We start from the raw sequence: 21,883 nt of genomic DNA, 5'->3' as shown, positions 1-21,883 counted from the left end.
TTTTTCATTTAATATGACCAGGATCAGAGAAGGACCAAGGAAACAATATGTAATATCAGAAACAAATGTAGACAGAGCCACTAGGAAACCAGTTATAACAGCATGTCTCAGGACATGCTGCCTTTGTTGTCTCCATTGCATATTAGTTGTCTGGAAACTGAAATCAATGATGACGATATTGTGAGTTGTCAGTGCAATCATCTAGTTGACTAAAGACATTTTCAAACACAGAAGTATCAGAAAAGGATCTACTGTGGCCAAGGATGGGTATGTTTAATGAATGACTTTGTGTTATTTGTTTCTGTATATCCACTTGCCAGTTTGATGTTATGAAGTTTCAAGTTTTGGCTGTGATTTTCTGGATATGTAATTGCTTGGCTTCATATATTCTCCTGCTTTTGGAGTTAAACCTGTGAAAACTGTGAGAATGGCCATGGAATTTACTCACACCCATTGCACTCAATGCAGGTATCAGACTACCATGTACTCTGTGCTTCTTTTCACAATCTGTAGCCAGTAGCAACAATATTATTGTTGCTTTTACAGATCTATGCTCTGTAATGTGTTGACATTGTGAGGTCTGTCTCTAGTCGAAGCTGGTATGCATCACTTGAAGCTGGCCTTCAGCTTTTAAAAGAGAGATGTAATATGGTTGCCTGTGAGAGATTTCAGCAAGAGCATCGAAAGAGGTTCATTGTTTTTAACATGCTGTTTTTCACTAAGGGTTAGCTAAGAAAATTACCCTCAGCTCTCTACTGGAAGTCTTCCTTGCTTCTCCTTCCTCTCCTTGTTCTGACTGCTTATTTTGCTTGTAATTCTGCACCGCAAGGGGAAATGCTTAGTATTGTGTTCCTGTACGGAAGCAACTAGTTTGTGCAGAAGTCTTCAAATCTTCCAACACCTGCCACATCACTCCCTGTAGACTTCAACAATTTTAAAGGACCCCAAAAAATACCAAACACTTGTACAATCATTGCAACATCCAAAAGAAATCAATCACCAGCAAACCTAGCAGTAGTTGATAATCCCTTTAAATGGCAGAAGTGGCGGTTACTCTCTGCTGGTGACTGCATGTTCAGCTGTGCAAGTTTAAAGGAGGGTGTTAGCTGAAACATTGAATTTTAAAAAAGTGCAATGCTGATGTCAAATCTCTATCGCAGACTGTTAGACCTCAAGAATGGTGTCGACTTGCATAGTCTGGTGGGTATTCGCTGAGCGCGTGTTAATGCCCTCATCAGCTGCACTTCATGCCATTAATCTCCAGTGTCCAGATGACATTTTGGAGCAGAAGCAAAACATATACTACATGTAGGAAATGCTGCATCACCTGTATTTTGGTTATTGTGTTTGCGTTAGAAGATAGTTTATTCTTTATATAAAAGGAAAGCAAATGCAATAAATGATTCCATATGAAGTTAAATTAAATATTGCTATTCAGAAATTTGAACTAGAATGAATGTGTACATAGAGAACAAATGCCAAATGAATCGGAAAGCAGATGGAAATCATTATTCGACACTAGTAATTACAGGTCATGTACACAACTCATTACTGGTGAATTTGTCAAAGTATAATGCCCACAGAAAGACTCTATGATGAATAGCTATTGGATTTTAAAAAAAAAACCATTAGGTATTACTATTGTTTGTGAGCAAGGCTGTATTTAGTATCTCATCAATGCTTTTGCTCAGGTAAAAAAAAAACTACTGACAACTGATTTTAATGTAGTTTGCTAATCCTGTTGCTGCAATCTAATGTTGTGCATATGAAACTTATAACTGCCCTTAAATTTGAATTTTAAAAATGTGATTAAAATTGTGGATTGTAATAGCGTTAAAAGAACACAATAAATGGAATTGCACCCAGAACTTGAGAGCACCCCAAATGTTCAAGTGTTGGTAATGATCAGCTCAACAGCATGTTGACAATGAATTCACATTTTGTTACAATAGATTTGGAGCACCACTGAAGATTTTTATTTTCCTGAAGATTGTATTGTATTCTTTAATTTTTGAAATGAATTGTTTAAAATTTGATGTTCTATTCAATTGTTGCATATAAATTTAGCTAAAGATACAAAGCTGATTTTTGTTTTCTGAACCAACTGCTTATTTTCCTAGTTTTGGTTTGGCAATTACAACAAAATGGAAAGGCAATGCAAGCCATCGCAAAACTAAATTGCACCAGAAAATTGTCTCTTCATATTAAGTCTCACTGTAATTAAATGTGATTACACAGAGATTTGGATAACCTCATGATCCCATTTTCCCCAGATTCCATCCCAAATTGTTATTGCTGCTTTTAAAATGGTAATGTGAGAATTGCTGTGTTAAATGCATGTATTAACATAGCTTAATATAGTGCAAGCCCACTGCTTTGACAGGATATATCATTAGCATTAGCTAAAGCTCTATCTGCTTTAACTTATCACTGAAAATGTATTATTGTAACTTATTTAGCTTTTTAAACATCTTAAAATATATTAAACTTATTTCCTTTTTAAATACACAAACACATTTGCTGTGAACTGCTTGATTTCTGTACTTTTTTATAGTTGATAGGGATGCTTTGCAAAATACCGTGAGATTCTATATACGTAATCTGTTTCTGTAGCAAATTTCCAGTTGCAGTTTATTCCTCACTGTGGCGCTGTAAGCCAAAACAAACTCCCCCACAAAAGGCATTTCAAAAGAATTGCTCTGGAAGTGCTCAGCAATTTAACCTGAATGCTATGAGTGTTAGAATGAAAATTTCCACAAGCTTTCTATCTTTCAAGATACCTATTCTTCATGCTACTCCTTTTCATCAATTCTCAATGCTTTCTTCAGATTCTCTGTTGCAGGATTCATTCCAATACAGTAACTATTATGCATGAGTAAATCTCTCTTCCTTAATTTTAATTTCTTGTAGTTGTCCTCAGGGTGAAAAGTCAATATTAAACAGTCAGATTCCTGCACAAGTTTGAATAAAGTTACGCTAATTTCCCAAGAAATAACCGCAGTGAATTAAATAAAAATATTTGAGGGAGTTTTGTAAATGTAATTTCCGTTAAGATCATTGGTTAACTGAGGAAGAATACTGTAGAAATAAACTGACGTAGCAGTAATATTTTATGGCAAGTGAGTTACTTCAACAAAACTAATGCATAACGTTTATTGAAATTTAGTTATGGTGTTTTAGATACTCAAAACATTTTTTATTATTATACATTTTATACTTCTGTATACCTTAAAATGCACTTTAAACTCTGGCATGACTTGTAAATCAGTTTTTTGCTGTTCAAAGAACAAAACTATTTTACTATTGAACAGATTAGTTTTATTTATTCTTCTTTATGAAGAAAATTACCACCATTACTTTCTTCCTGAATATCCTTTCTTATTTCACTTCTACATGAGTTAAACATTGTTCTAATATTTGGCAATCTCTACCTGGGTTCTTACACTGGAGGAAATAGTTTCTGAACTTACCATATTGAACCCCATATATATTCTTAAAAATCTTGATTAAATAACTACACACCATTCTAAACTCAACAAATTATCAATTGTTTATGTAATCTTCATGACTTTACCTTAATAGGTCCTGCTGCCCTTCTGATGTTTTGATCACTCCTAATTAAGCATATAATTTTTCCATTTGATGGTTAAAACCAAAAAGAGCACCTCAGATGGGGTTTGATTGTAAATCTACAGAACTGGAGCATTATTTACTTACTTTGTATTCCAATCCTTTTGTTAAAGGGCATCATGCCTTCAACCTTTTTAGATGATTTCTTTTCGTGCTTGCAAGTCAGCTGCAGGTAATTTTCTCTCAACTTCTCATGTATCCACCAACAAACTACCTGCTTGCTGCACTTCAGTTCAGGTGGTGCTCCCTTCCCGACGGACGCACAGCTTCCAGCTGAATTACTGAATTGCCCAATTGGACGTCCGCCCAAAGCACACTGGTTGATTCTGGTCACGGCGTGCCCCAAGTTCAAAGTTTAGGTGTCTGAGAATCTCTGTACCCTTGCTGATCGTTGATACTGAGGGGGGTTCACATCATGGTCCCTGCATATGCTGATAATATTTATTTAATGATACAGCTCAAGAGTAGGCCCTTCCAGCTCTTTGAGATGCACCTGCCCAGCAACCCTCGACAGTGCTGATTTAACCACGAACTAATCGGGGACAATTTACAATGACCAGTTATCTTGCTTGCCTGCTACGTCTTTGGACACTGGGAGGAAACCCGAGCACCTGGGGAAACCTGTGCATTCCACAGGGAGGACGTATAGAGTTGAACACCAAACTTTGACGCCCTGAGCTGTAATAGCATTGTGGTAACTGCCATGCTACTGTGGCGCCTGTACCATACAATAAGGTGGCCGTTTGCTATTTGATTGCTCAGGTAGCAGTCGGAGAGGTTTATTGACTCTGTCTTCCTTTTGGATGGGGTTTGGCCTTATATCGGGCCTTTCCCTAAATGAGGCAACAGCTGCAAAATATCACCTGTGTCTTCCATGCCAACTCCTGGAGGGCACGGGGGTAGGTAACAGCAATGTTTACACTCTCTTAAAATGTATAAATATCCTCCCCATTTATGAATCCAAAATTCAGCACTGTATTTCCTTCCTCAAGAACTTCAACCCTCAATCCTGATTCCATATGAGCTCTGCTCTCTAGATTTCATAACAAGAAATTATAAAGGATTGTAACACACTATTGCCTTCCTTGCCAACAACAGACAAATACTTCGTACTCTAGACTTTTGGAAAGAATAGGTGTATGTTTTAATGTATACAGATCATTCCTGAAATGTTGTGGAGGAAGTTTTAGGGATATTTCTCTTCAATATCAGGTGAATTTATCTTGAACTTAATTTTGGTGGATATTGTGTGGCATTGGATGCAGTCCTGAGATCTTACCTATGGAGAGTCTTTTTCTTGACACACAGCTTCACTTATTGACACTTTTAGGGGGAGCGGCAATCCTGTTCTTCCTTTCAAGACTAGATCTAACATGAACTGTGATCCTCTAGATTATTCTGCATCTATATAATTATATTCCCAACTTTAGTGATCCCCTATTCAAAATTCTTGATTATGTTTAAGTTAGTTATTACACCCTTCACAATCAAGTATTTCACCATCTCTTGTACCAGGGGTTCCCAGCCTGGGGTCCACAGACCTCTTGTTAAAGGTATTGGTCGATAGCTTAAAAAAGGTTGGGAACCCCTGTCTTATACTTGCTCTTGATAAATTATTGTTTCATCCGCAACAGTCTTTTTATGCGTTTCCTTTCTTATTTATCTCTCAAACATGTAAGCGGAATTCAACATCTGTTAAAGCAAAGTTCTTAAGACACATCTGTGTTTCCTTCCTTTCTTTTCCTCTTCCCACCCAAAATGATTATCTTCTGCTGTCCTTTCATTCCTCCCATCTTCCCCCCTCCATCCCACTTTTTCCAGACAGCACAATGTTTTCATGATGTGATTAAATGTCCCAAAATGAGTCGTCATATGATCAAATCATGTGTCTGGGATATCGGGTTTCCACCTTAGGAACATCACACCCTGACTAGAATCATTGGCTCTTTCTGGGTTCTCCTTGACCTTACTGCATACTTTGTCAATAAGAACAACTTGCAACATAAAGTTAGAATTTGAAAGGAGCTGCTGTCTACTACTCCACAAATTGAAAGCTGTGTAAATCATTATTTTGACATCAGAAACATTCATTTTAAATTTGTTCCCTGGGCACATATGCACTTGAGTACATACATATATTCGAGGTGCAACAAGGTTAAAATGTCAAACTATTGTCCAGAAATTTTATCATCATCAGTTTTCTTGTCTGTGCATTGATTTATTTGAAAGCATGAGATTGAACACATCCTGATGACTTTGCTGGATTAGTAAATTTGATGAGTTATGCAAAGACCATGCGACATTGCTGAATTAGTATTAGAGATACAGTAGTTAACACAGGATGTTTAGACTGTGCATTAATTCTGCTCCCTCATGCTATTTGTCTGACTTAATGACCTTTCCAAACAGATTTCAGGGATGGCTAATACTTGTCATAATGAAATTACATAAAATTGTAGAAAAAAGAAAACAATCCTTCAATTTTAAAAGAGATCCAATGTCAATGCTGAGGCATCTGTCACCATTGCAATTATTTTATAAGAAATATTTTCTTCTATAGTAGTGTGTTTTTGATGTACTTAAACAATGCTGGAGACAAGTATGAAAGAGCATCAGCATTTTTCTGACCTAATGAGAAGAGCTAAAATTGGACCACTGTAATTCTTGATGGGGAAACCTCAAGTTGAACACAATAGTTGATACTTTGCTGCACAGCAGTCAGAGGAGGGTGTCATGTGTTAAAGACAGCGAGCCAGTAGTAGCACTAGAATGGTTGCCACGGAGCAGAGATGCTAAGAGCTCCCAGGTTTTAAAATTATAGCACTGAAGTATTTGCAAATGTGAGAGATGTAGGAAGGAGGTTGTTGCTGAACAGGTGGAGTATGGTGGGTAGTTAGGTGACTTTTCTAGATGCACCAGAAGAGCCTGCTAGGATGTGGCTCAAAATATTTTAGAGTTATAGAGTTAAAAAGGATCTAGTGCTTCCCAGTGTATATGACGAATAAGCTCTTCTTGGGCTTCCAACCAGGTAAAGGTATCGATTTTAATTGATGTTATGATGACAGACTCGGCCAACTTCATCAGGGATGATGTTTAGGCACATCTAGTCCAGTGGTACATTTTCCCCCATCGTACGTCCCTTCTGACTGCTTAATCCTCAACTGATCAGTTTTCTGCTGTCCCACCTTGTCTACAATTGAACTTCAACAAAGGTGAAGGACTCACTCTAAATAAGAGCTGGAGTTGAGGATTAACCAATTAGAAGGGATGGAAAATGAGATATATATACACCACTGAACTGGATAAGCACAGGCATCATCCATGATGAAGGTGGCTGAGTTTGTCATCGAAACATCAGTTAAACTCGAAGCTTGAGAAGAGCTTACTAATCATAGAGTTAATCAGTGAGGAAATACAAGGTACCAACCTTGTGCTTAGCCTATATCCTTCTGATCCCTTCCTATTCCATGTACCCATCTACTTTTTCTCAGATTTTGATATTGCATCTGCCTGTACCATTTCTGCTAGCACAGTGGTTCCAAACCTAGCATCCATGGGTGCCTCAGTTAATGGTAGGTGGTGATTTATTGATTGGTTGATTGGATAAATCTGTGTGCTCCGACAGGCGTTTCTTTGCAAGAGCTTTTGTGGCAATTCTATCACACAGTATCCACTGGTTTACGTAACATCTGCCAAGTCAGTACAGATATCTTTCTTCCTCTGCAGAATTTCATGTTGATCAAGCCCTCTCTACCAGGTGGGAGAGAGTTCACTGCTGTACCACCTGGGGCAAGTGAAACTTTTCAGGAACAAGGAGATTCCTCTATGGAGAAGCATGATACCCTCATTGGGGCCACTAGATTTTACACATGAGTAGATTTTCATGCTCTAGGGGAGATGAAGGAACAGCCATGAGTTGCTCACAGTGGTGTTCACAAGCAGCAAAAGAACATGACTATTTTTCCTCCATAGACGGAGGGAGATCCCTGTAGTTGTAGAGATTGGCATGTGTGAACTGATCTTTCTTTGGAGGATTCAGAGACGTGCTCTACCATAAGAACTATTTGAACACCTTTCCTCGAGTTTCTCCTGGTAAACTAGGAAAATAGAAACAAATATACAAATGTTATTCTCCCTTAGTCACTTCAGTTCTGAATTTCCATTGCTCAGTTTTACCTGCTTAAAAAGTTTCAGCAATTTCCCCACAAACTTTTGATTGAAGCAGCAGAGGAGTCACTATGTTGACATTGATGTGGAATCTTGGAAATGTGCAACAAGAGAGCAGGACAAATCTGTGTTCATCTCTAGGGTGATAGTAACTGTTCACTTGATTAGAAAAAAACTTTGTTTCTCTGACATTGAATAGGAAGATTATACATTGATTGGAAAAGCTGAATTTTTGTATTGATGGGTGTATCAAGTATATATCATCCATCATATTGTAATGATAATTTAATAACAACAATATTATTTGTATTTTAATTAAAAAATACAAGTTGTATGCAATTTGAGTTACCTGTTTTACAATAATTCTTAAAATATATCATATAGATGTTTGTTCGCAAAATAATGAATCGCCTAGATAATGATGAGACTGACACAGAGGAGTAATCTTACATGCTTATCTTTGTTTGCACATTAATTTCTGCTTTGTCAGGTCTTACAAGGATGTTTAGACAATCTGGTAAGTCTGCCCTAATGTAACAATTATTCAGATGCTGCAGTCGGAATTGTAATTGTTGAGGAATTAATTTTGCTTTTGTCTCAACTCTCCTCTCCATAAATAATTTTCCCCATCAGTTCTCATCAATGCTTTTTCCTTCTCCATTTAATTCTCTTATGCTGTGTGGAAAATTAAACAGATGGTTGATTTTAGTGCTTTTTTTCATTGTTTCAATGATCTATTTGCATATTATTATTGGTGTCTGTTGTTGCAGTATATAATTTTTCACTAATCTGTTTGGCTTTCTCATGCGGTATTAATAATTTATTTCTGAAATCAGTCGTTGAGATAAATGCACAATCATTTTGGAGATAATACTTGTTAATGAATGTCAGTGTTATTACATACTCATCTGCCTTGCTTCCTGTCTGCCTTGAATGCAGAATGAGCTTTGTCAATGACACTCTAAGCATTTGTTTCCATTGTGCAACTACCAAACCAAACGATTCATTTAAGCATGTATAACAAGCAGTCATTGTCTGTTACTTGATTAATATGTGCTAGTAAATCATTTATTTTATACCAAGATTCATGAACTCAACAGGCATTTTTATTGTATGACTATAAAAATTATTCATTAAGTTCTTTGACTGTTTATATCCGAGTTATTGCAAAGTCTTCTTTGGCCAATCTCAGCTTGACTTAAGCGTTCCTTTCATCTAATTCTTGCAATTTATGTAAGTTTCCACTGGTGAAGTTCTTGCAAATCTTGGCACCAGCATGCTGTAATTTCTTACCTGCCTCAGACTGGAAAAAAATCAGTCTCTTAGTCTTAACAGCTGCATGTTTGTCTTCCCACTTTACTGGAGATTAATGATCCTGTTTTACACCTCCCTTGTGGATTTTGCCTTGCTTTGGCTTTGTGCATGCAGATCGACAGTTTTCCTGGTCCTCCTTCACCATCTGTACCTCAAGCTGTCCCTCATCACCAGGTACCAGATGAATCTCTAACATTACTTTTTACAATAGAATTTTGTGTTCTCTAGGATAAACATACAGTATTTTCTCATAATATATGAAATAGTCAGCGCTAATGTGGGTTTGTTTTTAATAATAAAATCTTTTCATAGATTTTGATAATTCTAATAAATAAATTTCAATCCTTAATAATGAAATATAAATGCATGTACCATGTTATATATATAACATATAACATATATATATAATTATTCATTCTTGTGTCTTGACATCCATAGAAGCAAGCTGTAAGAAATATTTTAATTATAATGTCACAGTATTGTATTAGTTTAATTAGAATATCCTTAAAATAATGGAATGATGATACCTGTCAATTAATATTAACTACATTTGGAGTAATATTTATGTTTAAGCTGCAGGCTGTTATTGTAGCTTGTGATCTCTTAGGCCAATATGACAAATCAAAATGCAACACTAAACTTTGTGATAATGTTGGTGCTCTCTAAGTTCGCAAGTTCACACTGAAAATCATATTTGTCTCAAAAAAGTATTTTAATATCTCTATTTTTGTACGTTTTATTTTAAAAGTGAGAAAACGTGCCATTGAAGGAAATCCAAATGATATTTCACGGACCAGCAGTTTTACTGATGGAATGGACTTGATGGCTGAAGAATCAGCACTGCCGGTGGTGACAGATGTATTACAGTAAGTCTAGTCAGGATTTGAATCCATTTAATTTTTGCATATCCTACCATCTTTTGTTAATCTGTCTCTGTACTACATTAGTTGGTGACTGCTTCTGAGTCAATGGTAGCTTAATAACAATTGACACTTGATAAAATTGACAAAATATTTTCCTTCAAAAGAAACATAAGCACCTATTTAAACCTAAATATATTTTACCCTGATTTTTAAATACACATAATTTGATTCAACAACCATATACCGGAAAATACAACAGAAATTTTGAAATTTGGTCTTTGAAAGTAAACAATGTCACTATTAGGAATCTGTTTCTCTCGAATGAAAAATGTCAACCTTCATTTTTTGATACTAAGAATGGCCAGCTAGGCAAAAAGGCAGAGGCAGTTGTGGAAATGGAGTGAACTAGATATTAGCATGAGGATAAAATGTTTTTAATTTAAAAAGTGTTGAAAAGATTACCCATGTTTTGATTTGGAAGGAAATGAGCTTTCCCTTGGCTTCAAGTAATTATTCAATTGAAATAATGAATTAGGATACTTTGCCCAGTAATTTTGACTATCGTGTGACAACAGGCAGAATTCAATTATAGAGTCTGGAGGCTTTTGAGAATTCAAATAACTTTAGTTTGTCACAACATAATTCTGTTAGCTATAGTTCTGTAATGATAAGAGAAGCTGATTAGTATTTGAGCCAAGTCTCTACAGTAACCAGCTTTTTCTAGCCCATAGATTTCATCACATCTGGTGTAGCTATTTATAATCTATTGAAAGTAGTAATTATTCATTTTGATAATTCTTTATTGTACATGAACTGGTTGCTGAATGCTATTTTATTATAAAACATTTTGGGATTATTTATATTTTATTAGATAATATGTTGTTATATTTAACTAAGTTTTAAAATACAAACCAGAAAATTCTTGTTTTTATGATAAATTAATACAACATCATTTCATTAAGCTCTGGCTCTCTGGTAATTCCTCTGATTTACACTTGAGGCCAATTTTTCATCTTATCAACCATGACTGTAAACTCCTCAATTTCTACAGTGAGCACAATTGTGCAGTACGTTAGCTAAACGAGAACTTAATCAGCCCAGGCATGGAAACTCTGAATTTACGAATGATATTACATGACTAGAAGGAAATGTGGAAAAAGTATGTAACACGTAAGCAGTAAAATGGCCTGCTGGGTTCCTCCAGCATTTTGTGTGTGAAACTCTTTTAGTAGTTTTGACTGAGGATCTGTCTCATAAAAACATAAAAATGAGATAATCACCAAAGAGTGTCACACACACAAAATGCTGGAGGAACTCAGCAGGTCAGGCAGTGTCTATAGAGAGGAATAAAGAGCCGATGTTTTGGGCTATGACTCTTCATCAGGACTGATGAAAGAGATTTATTGGTAACTGTAGTCATGAATGTTGGTGAGATCTTCCTTGCCTGCCTGTTTTATGTTGGTTCTGGGGTGATTTGTGTCACCTTGAAGATTCTAAAGTTCAATATGAATTCAAATACTTTTTTTAGTGTTGTCTTTTCAGCAAAACTGGAACCTGAAAACAGCCAACTATATTAACAATAGCAGACTAGATCATTGGTCTTATACGTTTGGGTTGACATAGCATCAATGAGCTCAGACTGATTAATGAAGCAATGGAAGCATTATAGAAGACATTATTAAATTAACTATCTCATTCAGTGAGGTGACAATTGGTGCCTGACTGCAGCAGAAGGATGATATATTTAGGATAGTCTTTTAAGGCATATTGTTAGGACATAGTTAGGAATCTTAGCTTGTGTTTTGCCATGTTACCTGCGAATCCTCAATATAAGCACTATACAGACAAAAAGAAAAAGCATCTGTGTATCTTATTTTTGTCTAAATTTGTATTATTGCTGGATTTTTCTGTTTAATTTAGAATTTTCTGTGTAGTAGTAAATGATTCTCCAAAATGGGTGGGTCTCTGGTAAAATGGTGGCACGCTCAGTCACAGCAGTTTCTACGGGGCCAACAAAAGATGTTATTGCCTTTAGTAAATGCATTTGTTTATGATCACAAGATCTTGCTGGACATTAAGAACTTAAAGACATTAAGAACCTAGTCGACAGGTCTACACTATAGATGAATTGCTTATTAACGGAGATGCTGAAGGAGTTGGATGTGGTGTGGATAGTGCTGCTACCTGCATCTGAGGAGTCACCTGAATGAGTTTACAAAGAAGGTGTGCAGTCTAACAGTGAGTGATCATCGTAGTCGCTTTTCTTGTGATCACAAAACGCTGTTTGACAATGTTAATGTGAAATGCTGCAAGTCGGATTCACTGGTGAATGGCGGGGGTGGACACGGGGTCCTAGCGAGGACTAGTCCTCGAGCCGCTGTGTCGCTTGTTTGCAGCCGCCCAGGAGAGAAGCGCTGAAGACGGTACTCTCCACCATAGTGCCAGAGGTGCTACAATGTGGCAACCATGCTGGAGTCGATGCTGCTCTCCAGTTTTTGTTCAGCAGAAGAAAGGGTGTGTTGTGTTCAACTGCAGACTGCTGCAATACTCATGGACTCAGGGACTTAGGCTATATATTTTTTGTGTGACTGTATTTTACTGCTGTCTTATATGAGTCATGTGTGCCTTGTGCTGTGAATGATTGTTGGTACTCTGCTTTACTCCTTACCCCAAAGTAACACCGTTTCGTTTGGCTGAATTTGTGCATATTCACATATGGTTAAATGACAATTAAACTTGAACATGATTTTGGCTGCATATCATATAGAATATATCTTTTGTTTAGTTTAATCAGATCTCATTTGCTTAAATAGTTCAGTATAACATCATGGGGCAAAGGGCCTGTTTGTGTGCTGTACTGCCTGTATGTTAACATGTTATAAATTGTGTATGCAATAGCACCGGTGCTATAGGAGATAAAGTATAATTATATGATTCATTGCCCTGGGCATGCAGCTGTTATGCATCTATTAAGTAAATTGAAGGACCATCTGCTTATTTGTTTACCATATTGTGGTTAACTGATTAAATTATTTGAACCAAATCCTTAATTATTATGATTAAAATTCAAATAATAAAAAGAGAAAATGTGTGTCATTTGCAGTAGAAAGAGATTAGTATTTGGGTATTAACCTATGTAACTGAATGGGATTTTCTTGTTGAAAAATGGTTTTTGCACCATATTTGACTTTCCTATGGGTTTAATGAATGTTAGCATTCATTTCAAGAGGTCTAGAATGCAAGAGCAGGGATGTGATGCTGAGGCTTTATAAGGCCCTGATGAGGCCACACCTTGAGTATTGTGAACTATTTAGGGCCCCTCCTCTAAGAAAAGATGTGCTGGCATTGGAGAGGGTTCAGAGGAGGTTCACAAGAATGATTCTGGAAATGAAAGGGTTATTGTACAAGGAACATTTGATGGCTCTGGGTCTGTACTCGCTGGAATTCAGGAGGATGAGGGGGGATCTCATTGAAACCTTTCAAATGTTGAAAGGCCTAGACAGAGTAGATGTGGAAAGGATGTTTCCCATGCTAAGGGAGTCCAGGTCAAGAGGCCTCAGCCTCAGGATAGAGGAGCACCCATTTAAAACAGCGATGCGGAGAAATTTCTTTAGCCAGAGGGTGGTGAATTTGTGGAATTTATTACCACAGGCAGCTGTGGAGGCCAGGTCGTTGGGTGTATTTAAGGCAGAGCTTGATACGTTCTTGGTTGGACATGGCATCAAAGGTTACGGGCAGAAGGCCGGGGAGTGGGACTGAGGAGTGGAGAAAAGGATCAACCAAGATTGAATGGTGGAACAGACTCAATGGGCCAAATGGCCTAATTCTACTCCTATGTCTTATGGTCTATGGTCTAAATAACAAATACAGATGTATTCCTGATTCAAGTCATTTTGCTCACCTTTTTAAACTCCAACAAAGCTTTATATTTACTGTTTTGTTTTGTGTTACATGAACATTTAAAAAATGAATTGAGGAAATTGCTAATAGCTTTTGTTCTAACTTTTGTAAATGAAACCTTAAAAACATTGTATCTTTGAATAAACTGTGTTGTGCGAAAGGCACAAGATTAAATTACAGGTAAGTCTTTGGTCATTTGGCTTTAATGCAAATCAAGCTTTCTATATAACAAATGTTTCAAGAATTTTGGAAGGAATATAATATATCAGAGATTGGGGCAAGGTGAATTTAGGTGGTATGATACAGAAACTTGAAAAGTTTGATTGAAGTAGGTTGTTTGCAGGCAAAGGGACCGCATGCAGGTGGGGAGGCTTTAGAAGTAAGACCTCAACATGTGCACATCCCTGACAGAGTAAAAGACAAAGCTGGTAGAAATAGGGAGCCCTAGATGATGAGGTATATCGAGGCACTGGCCAGGAAGTAAAAGGAGGCATGGTTCAGGTATAGGCAGCTGGGATCAAGCAATACCCTGGAGGAGTATAGGGGATGCAGGAGTAAACCCAGGAAGAAAATCAGGAGGGTAGAAAGGAGGCATGAGATAACTTTGGCAGAGAAGATTAATGGAAAATCCAAAAAAATTATGTAATTGATATTAAAGGACAAAGAGTAACTAGAGAGAGAACAGAGCCTCTCAATGTCCAAAGTGGACACCTTTGTTTGGAGCCATAATAGATGGGCAAGGTCCTTAATGAATATTTATTTTTTTAAAACTCTGTTTTAGAGTCATGTAGACTTCAGAACTAGGAAAAGTAAATGAGGAGGTTTTGGGGTTGTCCAGATTACAGTAGAGGAGGTTCTGGATATCTTGAAAGGTATGGAGGTAGGCAGATCTCCAGGTCCTGATGAGGTATATCCAACAACACTGTAAGAGGCTAGAGAAGAAACTGAGGGAGCCCTGGCTGAGATATTTTCATCATTATTAGCTATGTGTAAGGTGCTAGTTGATAGAGGGTAGTGAATATTGTGCCTTTATTTAGGAAGTGTGGTAAAGAAAAGCCAGGGAACTAAAGGTCAGTAAGTCTAACATCTGTGGTAGGATTCTGCAAAGGATTCTGAGCAATAAAGTACAGGCAGTCCCTGAGTTAAGAACGTCTGACTTAGGAATAACTCGTACTTACGAATGGAGGAAAGAGAATGCCGTCCGCTATTTTAAGTCATTGCCGTTAACACTGTGAGTGTGTAATTTTGTATTTGGCTTAAATTTTTCTTGGCAAGATTCACCCCGACTCCCCCCACCCACCTTTTCCAGTCAGTACCGCCCCCGCTTGTCCCATTTAATCTGTCTCAGTGCGGGTGGACTTTAGGACCCGGGGGAGCTCGGGTCAGGACCCGCCACCTGCGGCTGCTGCTGAATCCGCAGTGTTCCTGCTCTGTTGATGGAAAACGATCACAATTGAAAATAAAGTGGAAATAATAAAGCGATCGGAAAGAGGTGAAATGCCATCGGTCATTGGAAAAGTTTTAAGCTACAGTCGGTGAACGATCGGAATAATTTTAAAGGATAAAGTGAGAATAATGGATCATGTGAAAGGCCCTGCTCTGATTGAAAACTACAATTATTACTAAGCAATGCAGTGGTTTAATTATTGAAATACATACGTTTCTTAAGTATTTATATGCATAGAAAGGTAAAATATATACTAAGATAAACGTTTGACTAACTGACGCTAAATACCGGATGTACCTGTTCCGACTTGCATACTAATCCGACTTAAAGATGGACTCAGGAACAGAACTCGTTCGAAACCCAGGGACTGCCTCTGTATGGACATCTAGAAAGACAGGTTGATTTGGGGTGGTTGGGATGCCTTTGTACATGGGAGATCATGTGATTTGATGCTGTGACCAAGAAAATTGATGAGGATAGGACATTTTGAGATTTATATGGACTCCAGAAGGGCCTTTGATAAAGTTGCTTGGGAAGGTAAGAGCGCATGGAGTCCAGGGAGAACAGGCTAACTAGATACACAATTGGCTTGATGGTAGAATGCAGAGAGTGATACTGGAAAGTTATTCTTCAGACTAGAGGTGTGTGACTGGTGGTGCGTCTCGGGGTTTGTGCTGGGCCCTTTGTTCTTTGTCATCAAGGTACAAGTACATGTTTCATTCAAAATGGAGTCACAGATAGACAAAGTGGTGAAGAAGGCTTTAGGCATTTTGGCCATCATAAGTCAGTGCACTCAGTGTGAAAGTTGGGAAGATATGGTACCCTTGTTCAGAATGCTGATGAGCCTGCACTTGGATTATTGTGTTGATTTTTGCTATAGGAAAGATGTCACTAAACTGGAAAGAGTGCAGGAAAGATTTACATGGCACCCGCCAAGACTTGAAGGACTGAGTTATAGGGAGGGATTGGACAGGATTGGACTTGCTGAGCATAGGAGATCGAGAGGTGATCTTGAGGGGGATAGGTAGGATAAATGCACTCTTTTTCCCAGAGTTGGGGAATCAACAACTAAAAGGCATTGGTTTAAGGTGAGAGAGGAAAGATTTGATAGGAACTTGAGGGGAAACTGTTTTACACCAAGGGTGGTGCCTATGTGGAATCAATTACCAGAGGAAGTAGTTGAGCAGATATAATATCAACTTTTAAGAGACAATTGGATAGGTGCATGGATTGGAAAGGTTTACAAAGCCAAACATTGAGAATGGAACTAGCTTGGATGGGCATTTTGGTTGGAATGGACAAGGTGGGCCAAAGGGCCTGTTTCCATGCTGTTCTGATTCTAACTCCATGATGTTACTGTTGAACATAAACTGAACATTTACTTTTTTTAAAAAAACTCTGACTTAAGCAAATTCTTCTGCTCTGTACCTGCAATCAGGTTTCAACGAAAGAATTTAAGAAGTAACATTGTTTTCTTATTAAGTAATATTTAAAACCAATGCTATTGAGGAATATTATTGAGAATTGTATTTACCTAAATTGATATTGTGAAAAATATTTGTACTCTCAATACTCAATAAAGTAATCCAAATAACCACAGGTTCTATTTACCCTCATCTATTCTGACAGCTGACTGAATAAAGCCAATGGTTTTATTGCTCATTTAACATAAGTCATAAAATCATAAATTATATTCATAAAATTATTGTATATATATCTCACTTTCCTGAGGAAGACCAATTTGTTCAACAATTTTAAAAATCATAATCATTTATGAAGGGTTACGTAGCAGGGGATAGCATTGATCATTTCAGTTTTGGTTCCATTTCTGGCCTTGGCAATGTGTTGGGTCCGCAAAGAAACGTAGAAGAGGACGCTTTTTGTATCCCACCTGGATCTATGCTTTGTCAATACAGTATTACTGACCTAATTTGCGGACAGGGAATTATTTAAAAACAAAGGTGTAAGTGACGTTATTTAGATCAACACTGAGGGTCCTTTTTGTCGATCTTTTGTTTTAAGATCGGCTGCTGGAAAGGGTAACAACATTGTCCAAAGGAATGTGATGGGGGATGTATGGAGACTTGAATCCCTCTCGAAATAATTATTCAATAGAAATACAAATTTTGGATGTAGCTCATATTTTCACATATTTTCATATTTTCACATCTATAACATCAGGGATATGACCAATTATCATATTCATGCTCCATAAACACCAGTAAATTTCAAGTCTCTTGAATGCCTTTCCTGCATGTAATTGGAGACAGCATCCAATGTAAGATCCTAATTGTAATTTTCACATTTTAAGTAGTGCAATATCCACTCATCCGCTACATGCCAATCAGCTACTCCAGAAAATATCTCAAATATTTCATTCATTCTCTACTTAGAAATATATAACGTGCAACTGGCTTTTGTTCCTTGTCTCGATCCACACATTACCTTGCTCACTGTAGACAATTTATCACCTGTCTGAAGCCTATAAATGTGCAAACTTTATCCATATGAGGCTCATATCTGAAAAATGACTCTGTGTTCCCAATGGCAACTTCACACATGTATTGGATGTTCTCAAAGTGTAACATGGATTTTAAGGATCAGTAGCTCTAAGATTCTGATTGAAGGGACTGTATTTGTTACATCTTAATGGGTAATGATTACTTTTGGTTCTTGGTCTGAACAAGTTAAGTGATTATTTTTATTATTTACTTTCTCTGAGTAACAGTCTGGTAGGAGAGTCATTTTAATATATTTGCATAATTTTGTATATTTCATTTGGAAAACTCAATGATCAATGAAGTAAATCCATTTTAATCACCTGACAACATTTGAGATTGTGTGCTTTTCGTGCCCATGGCCAGTTGAAAAATCAGCTGTAGTCTGTAATCAATATATAATTCATTTATTTTAGTAAGATATTCTTTATTTTTGTTTTTCACTATTTGCCAACAGAAATTCCAGTAGGTAAGTACCAATCTAGTGCTGTCTGTTCTTTGACTGTCCTACACTCAAAAGCCTTGATGATTACCTAAAGTAATATATCTTGAGATAACAAGTAATTGGATTTACCAACCTTTATGCCTAAGTAATTTAATTCAAAATGGCATTTTCTTAATTAGTACGTGTTGATTTTCATGTACTTCAAAATATTACTTACGTAATCCGAATGCATATTTTTATGCACTACGTCACAGAACTAAATGTTCAAACAGAAGTCATGACTAACTGCTATCATTCTAGTTTTCCTCAGAATATATATTTCTTAATTCCCTTAATATCTTTCCCATTTTGATGTGCTTAAGCTTGTTGTACACATACTTTTATTTATACTTGTTTTAAAATCAGATTGTAAGATATTTTGTGGAAATAAGCTAGAATAAATTAAATAGATGTTTTGTTTAACAAAATGATGGACCAAAGCATGTGTTGCATTCTATAGATTGTGCATAAACAACTGCATAATTCAATTATAATTATAATTATAATTCAATTAAGAATCGCACAATCCATTTTAGCACCTTTCTCTTGCAGCCGATCTTTCCTTTAACCTTACTATATCATTATTTTTCTTATACACTTAATATTAATTGACACTTGTAAAATAGATGAAACACTTCTCTCTTACAGTTCCTTGTCAACCCCTTTGTACATAAGGGTCTTAGAATCACAGGCAACAAAGCAGCTTAATTCAACAAGGTATTTACTGAAATTTGTATTGTTATCACCCATCTAGTTCCCTTAGATTAGAGTCTGTCTTTTGTTTCAATATTTTCATTTTTTACTCATTGAAATATTGTACCTTCTTACATGCTTCATGATTTTTTTTTACAACCAAGGTATAAATATTCTTTACGTTAGGTTCATGTTGGGATTTTTTTTTGCTTTGTATATGAAGACAATTGAAACATACTGGTGCATTCTACATTTGTATATTTTGACTTGTGAAGAAACTCCTAAGAACTTGCGGTTTTATCAAAGTTGTTTTGTTCACTTATTGTAATATTTAGCCATTGTCTAAAAATATATCAAGCATTCAGTTCAAAATTGGTAAATAAATTATGTGTTTTCTTTGACTCCTCATAACAAGTGAAAACGTTAGTATTTGTAATTAGTTTGCCTTGGCACTGCAGCAGTTGTATTTGTTCATCCTGTTCACGTATGTGCCGTACACCAGTTAGTGATTATTTTGCGATGGTATGCTGTTAGTTTCAAGCTTTCAATGACAAATATTTTTAAAGACTAATTTCATTATAAGCCTGGACTTCACACACAACAGAGGCAACTGATTTTGAAGAATGTTCGTCATAAAGATCTGGTTATGTTTATCTGCTTTCTGCATCTGGCAATTGTGATCAAAATGAAGTAGGCTGAACAACCGGTTGAATTGAGGAATTCTCACAATGGTAAGCCCGTAAATCACAATTCTTACCTAAAATTTCAGTCTATAGAATACCAGAATGGTTTAATCAGACACATGAGATTGTTGAAAAGTGCTAAACTTTTTAAACAAAAATAAAAAAAGACAGAATTTTGAAATAATTAACTAAGGGAATGACAAAGCGTACCACTTAGATGTTAGAGAGGTTGTTAAGCAGTAATTATGAATTAAAGCCTTTTTATTTCATGCAATAAAATGCAGAATTTCTTGTGTATTTTCCAGTCAGGAAAATTTGTAAATGCCTTGGCCTAGAAATTTTATCTTGTGGTACAATGCTTTTAGGAGCTACTCAATTGTATTTTATCCTGCCATTGCCTGTAAGGAGTTTATACGTTCTCCCTGTGACCGCATTGGTTTCCTCCAGGTGCTCCGGTTTCCTCCCACAGTCCAAAGATGTACAAAGATGTAATTGGTCATTGTAAATTGTGATTAGGCTCAGATTAAACTGGGGGAATTGCTGGGTGGTGTGGCTTGAAGGGCCGGGTGGGCCTATTCCACATTGTATCTCAATGAATAAATAAATAACCTGAATATAATCAGTTATATTTTGCACCAGAAGTGTACTTCTGGATTTCTGATCTGGATCCACCATATGAAGTGTGTATGTATGGAGGTTGTTGGTTGATAAAATGATAAGGATGAGGCTTTCTTTGAGGTTGCGTAGAGACTCTTATACCTCGACTACTCTCAGGAAATGCAAGGCATTCATCTTCCACCACTTTGATTACTTCTTTGTTGAATTCATTTTCAAATGGTCACCATATTACCTCTCCATGACATTTCAGAAGGTGGCTTTAGGTACCCATCATCAATCCTCTGCCTCCTTGACTCTCCTGATCTACTACCATTTTCATTTTCTCGATTTACAGTCCATGATTACATCATTAACCAACCCTCCCCATATTTGATAATAATATACTTCACGTGATCACTTTGATTTCCCACAAACAGACAATCCACTGACTAATTGATCACTCACCAATTGACTCATCCCTTTCCCAATCTCTCCTCGAGCAGTTCACCTTCTCCCTCCCACCATCTGACCATCTCCATGATAGTCCTTAAAACTCACTAACTGGCAATCTTTTCAACTTAACAAACTCTTGTGACCACATAAACAATACCTCCCTTCTTTCCTGTTTGTCTTTCCTCTTCCCACCCCAATTGAATCCAGTTTCTGTTTCAAATCCTTACAGTCTTAACACTCAGTTTTCTCAAAACCTACCCTATCATGCACTTCTTCTATACTTTACTATCTTTACTGTCCAAAATTATAGAAAAGTCAGGGGAAAAAGGCCCCTCTGTAGGTTAATGCATTTTGGAACTAAGGGTAAGGGTGGGCCTTTGGCATAGTTGAATTTCAGAGCCTTTGGATAATGGCCACATGGCACTGTGTTTTTATGCTTATCACATTATGTAAGCCATTATTTCTTGTTAATTCTCGGATATCGAAGGCTGTTTTGGAGAAACTCCATACCCACTGGAGGATTAAGAATCACTAATAGTAACCTAATTTCTTGTTTTAACTGTGCAAGTGATTCCTCCAAAGTTTGCCCTCTTCTTTTCTCTGTTTTAATGGTGAGTAAAGAGAGCTTGGCTTTTCTTACTGCAAAGTCTAGGCCATCATTTTGTCAAATTATTTTGTATGCTTTGAGTACTGTTTATATATTTTAATGCTGCGACAATTCAGATTTACATTTGACTATTTCAGTTTACTCTCTTTGAGCAAGTTTGAGCTCTTGATAGGTGTATTGGACATTGGTGAGTCGATTATGTCTGTTGTTTACCTAATTAATTTCATAAGCAGCATAAACTGCTCCCAAGATCGTGCTTGGTCACAATCTTCTTGGCTTGTAGTGTCCACGCAAGGTCAAAAAATTCAATGGCTCCCAGTGGAGGTAAAACAGTGTATTTTGTGCCAAGGAGAATACCAGTTCATTACAGAATAAGAAAGGAGTCGGGGATGATGTAGTATGTTCCAACAGGACAAGTGGGAATGTTATTGAGGAAACACCACAGCTGTTAAAGTTTTCCGAATTGCCTCAAGTGACCTCTTTAGGGACCTGGTTCAGCAACTATGGTGCAGATGTGCAATGCTTTGTAAAGTTAAGTTTGCATTGG

The 21,883-nt window shown here is 36.8% G+C and overlaps 1 protein-coding gene across 1 annotated transcript in view; it reads left to right on the top strand.

Moving 5' to 3' along the window:
• The window catches only part of LOC140734841 (potassium voltage-gated channel subfamily KQT member 1-like), a 535,989-nt gene that overhangs the window by 138,038 nt on the left and 376,068 nt on the right, over positions 1-21,883 (top strand). Inside the window, exons 13-15 of the mRNA XM_073059426.1 lie at positions 8,288-8,314; positions 9,226-9,285; positions 9,860-9,977. Of these exons, the coding sequence (XP_072915527.1) occupies positions 8,288-8,314; positions 9,226-9,285; positions 9,860-9,977 (205 nt within the window). The remainder of the gene's footprint in view (positions 1-8,287; positions 8,315-9,225; positions 9,286-9,859; positions 9,978-21,883) is intronic.

This window comes from Hemitrygon akajei, chromosome 10 (assembly GCF_048418815.1).
Source record: "Hemitrygon akajei chromosome 10, sHemAka1.3, whole genome shotgun sequence".
Taxonomy (NCBI): domain Eukaryota; kingdom Metazoa; phylum Chordata; class Chondrichthyes; order Myliobatiformes; family Dasyatidae; genus Hemitrygon; species Hemitrygon akajei.
This window is presented reverse-complemented; position numbering and strand designations above follow the sequence as displayed.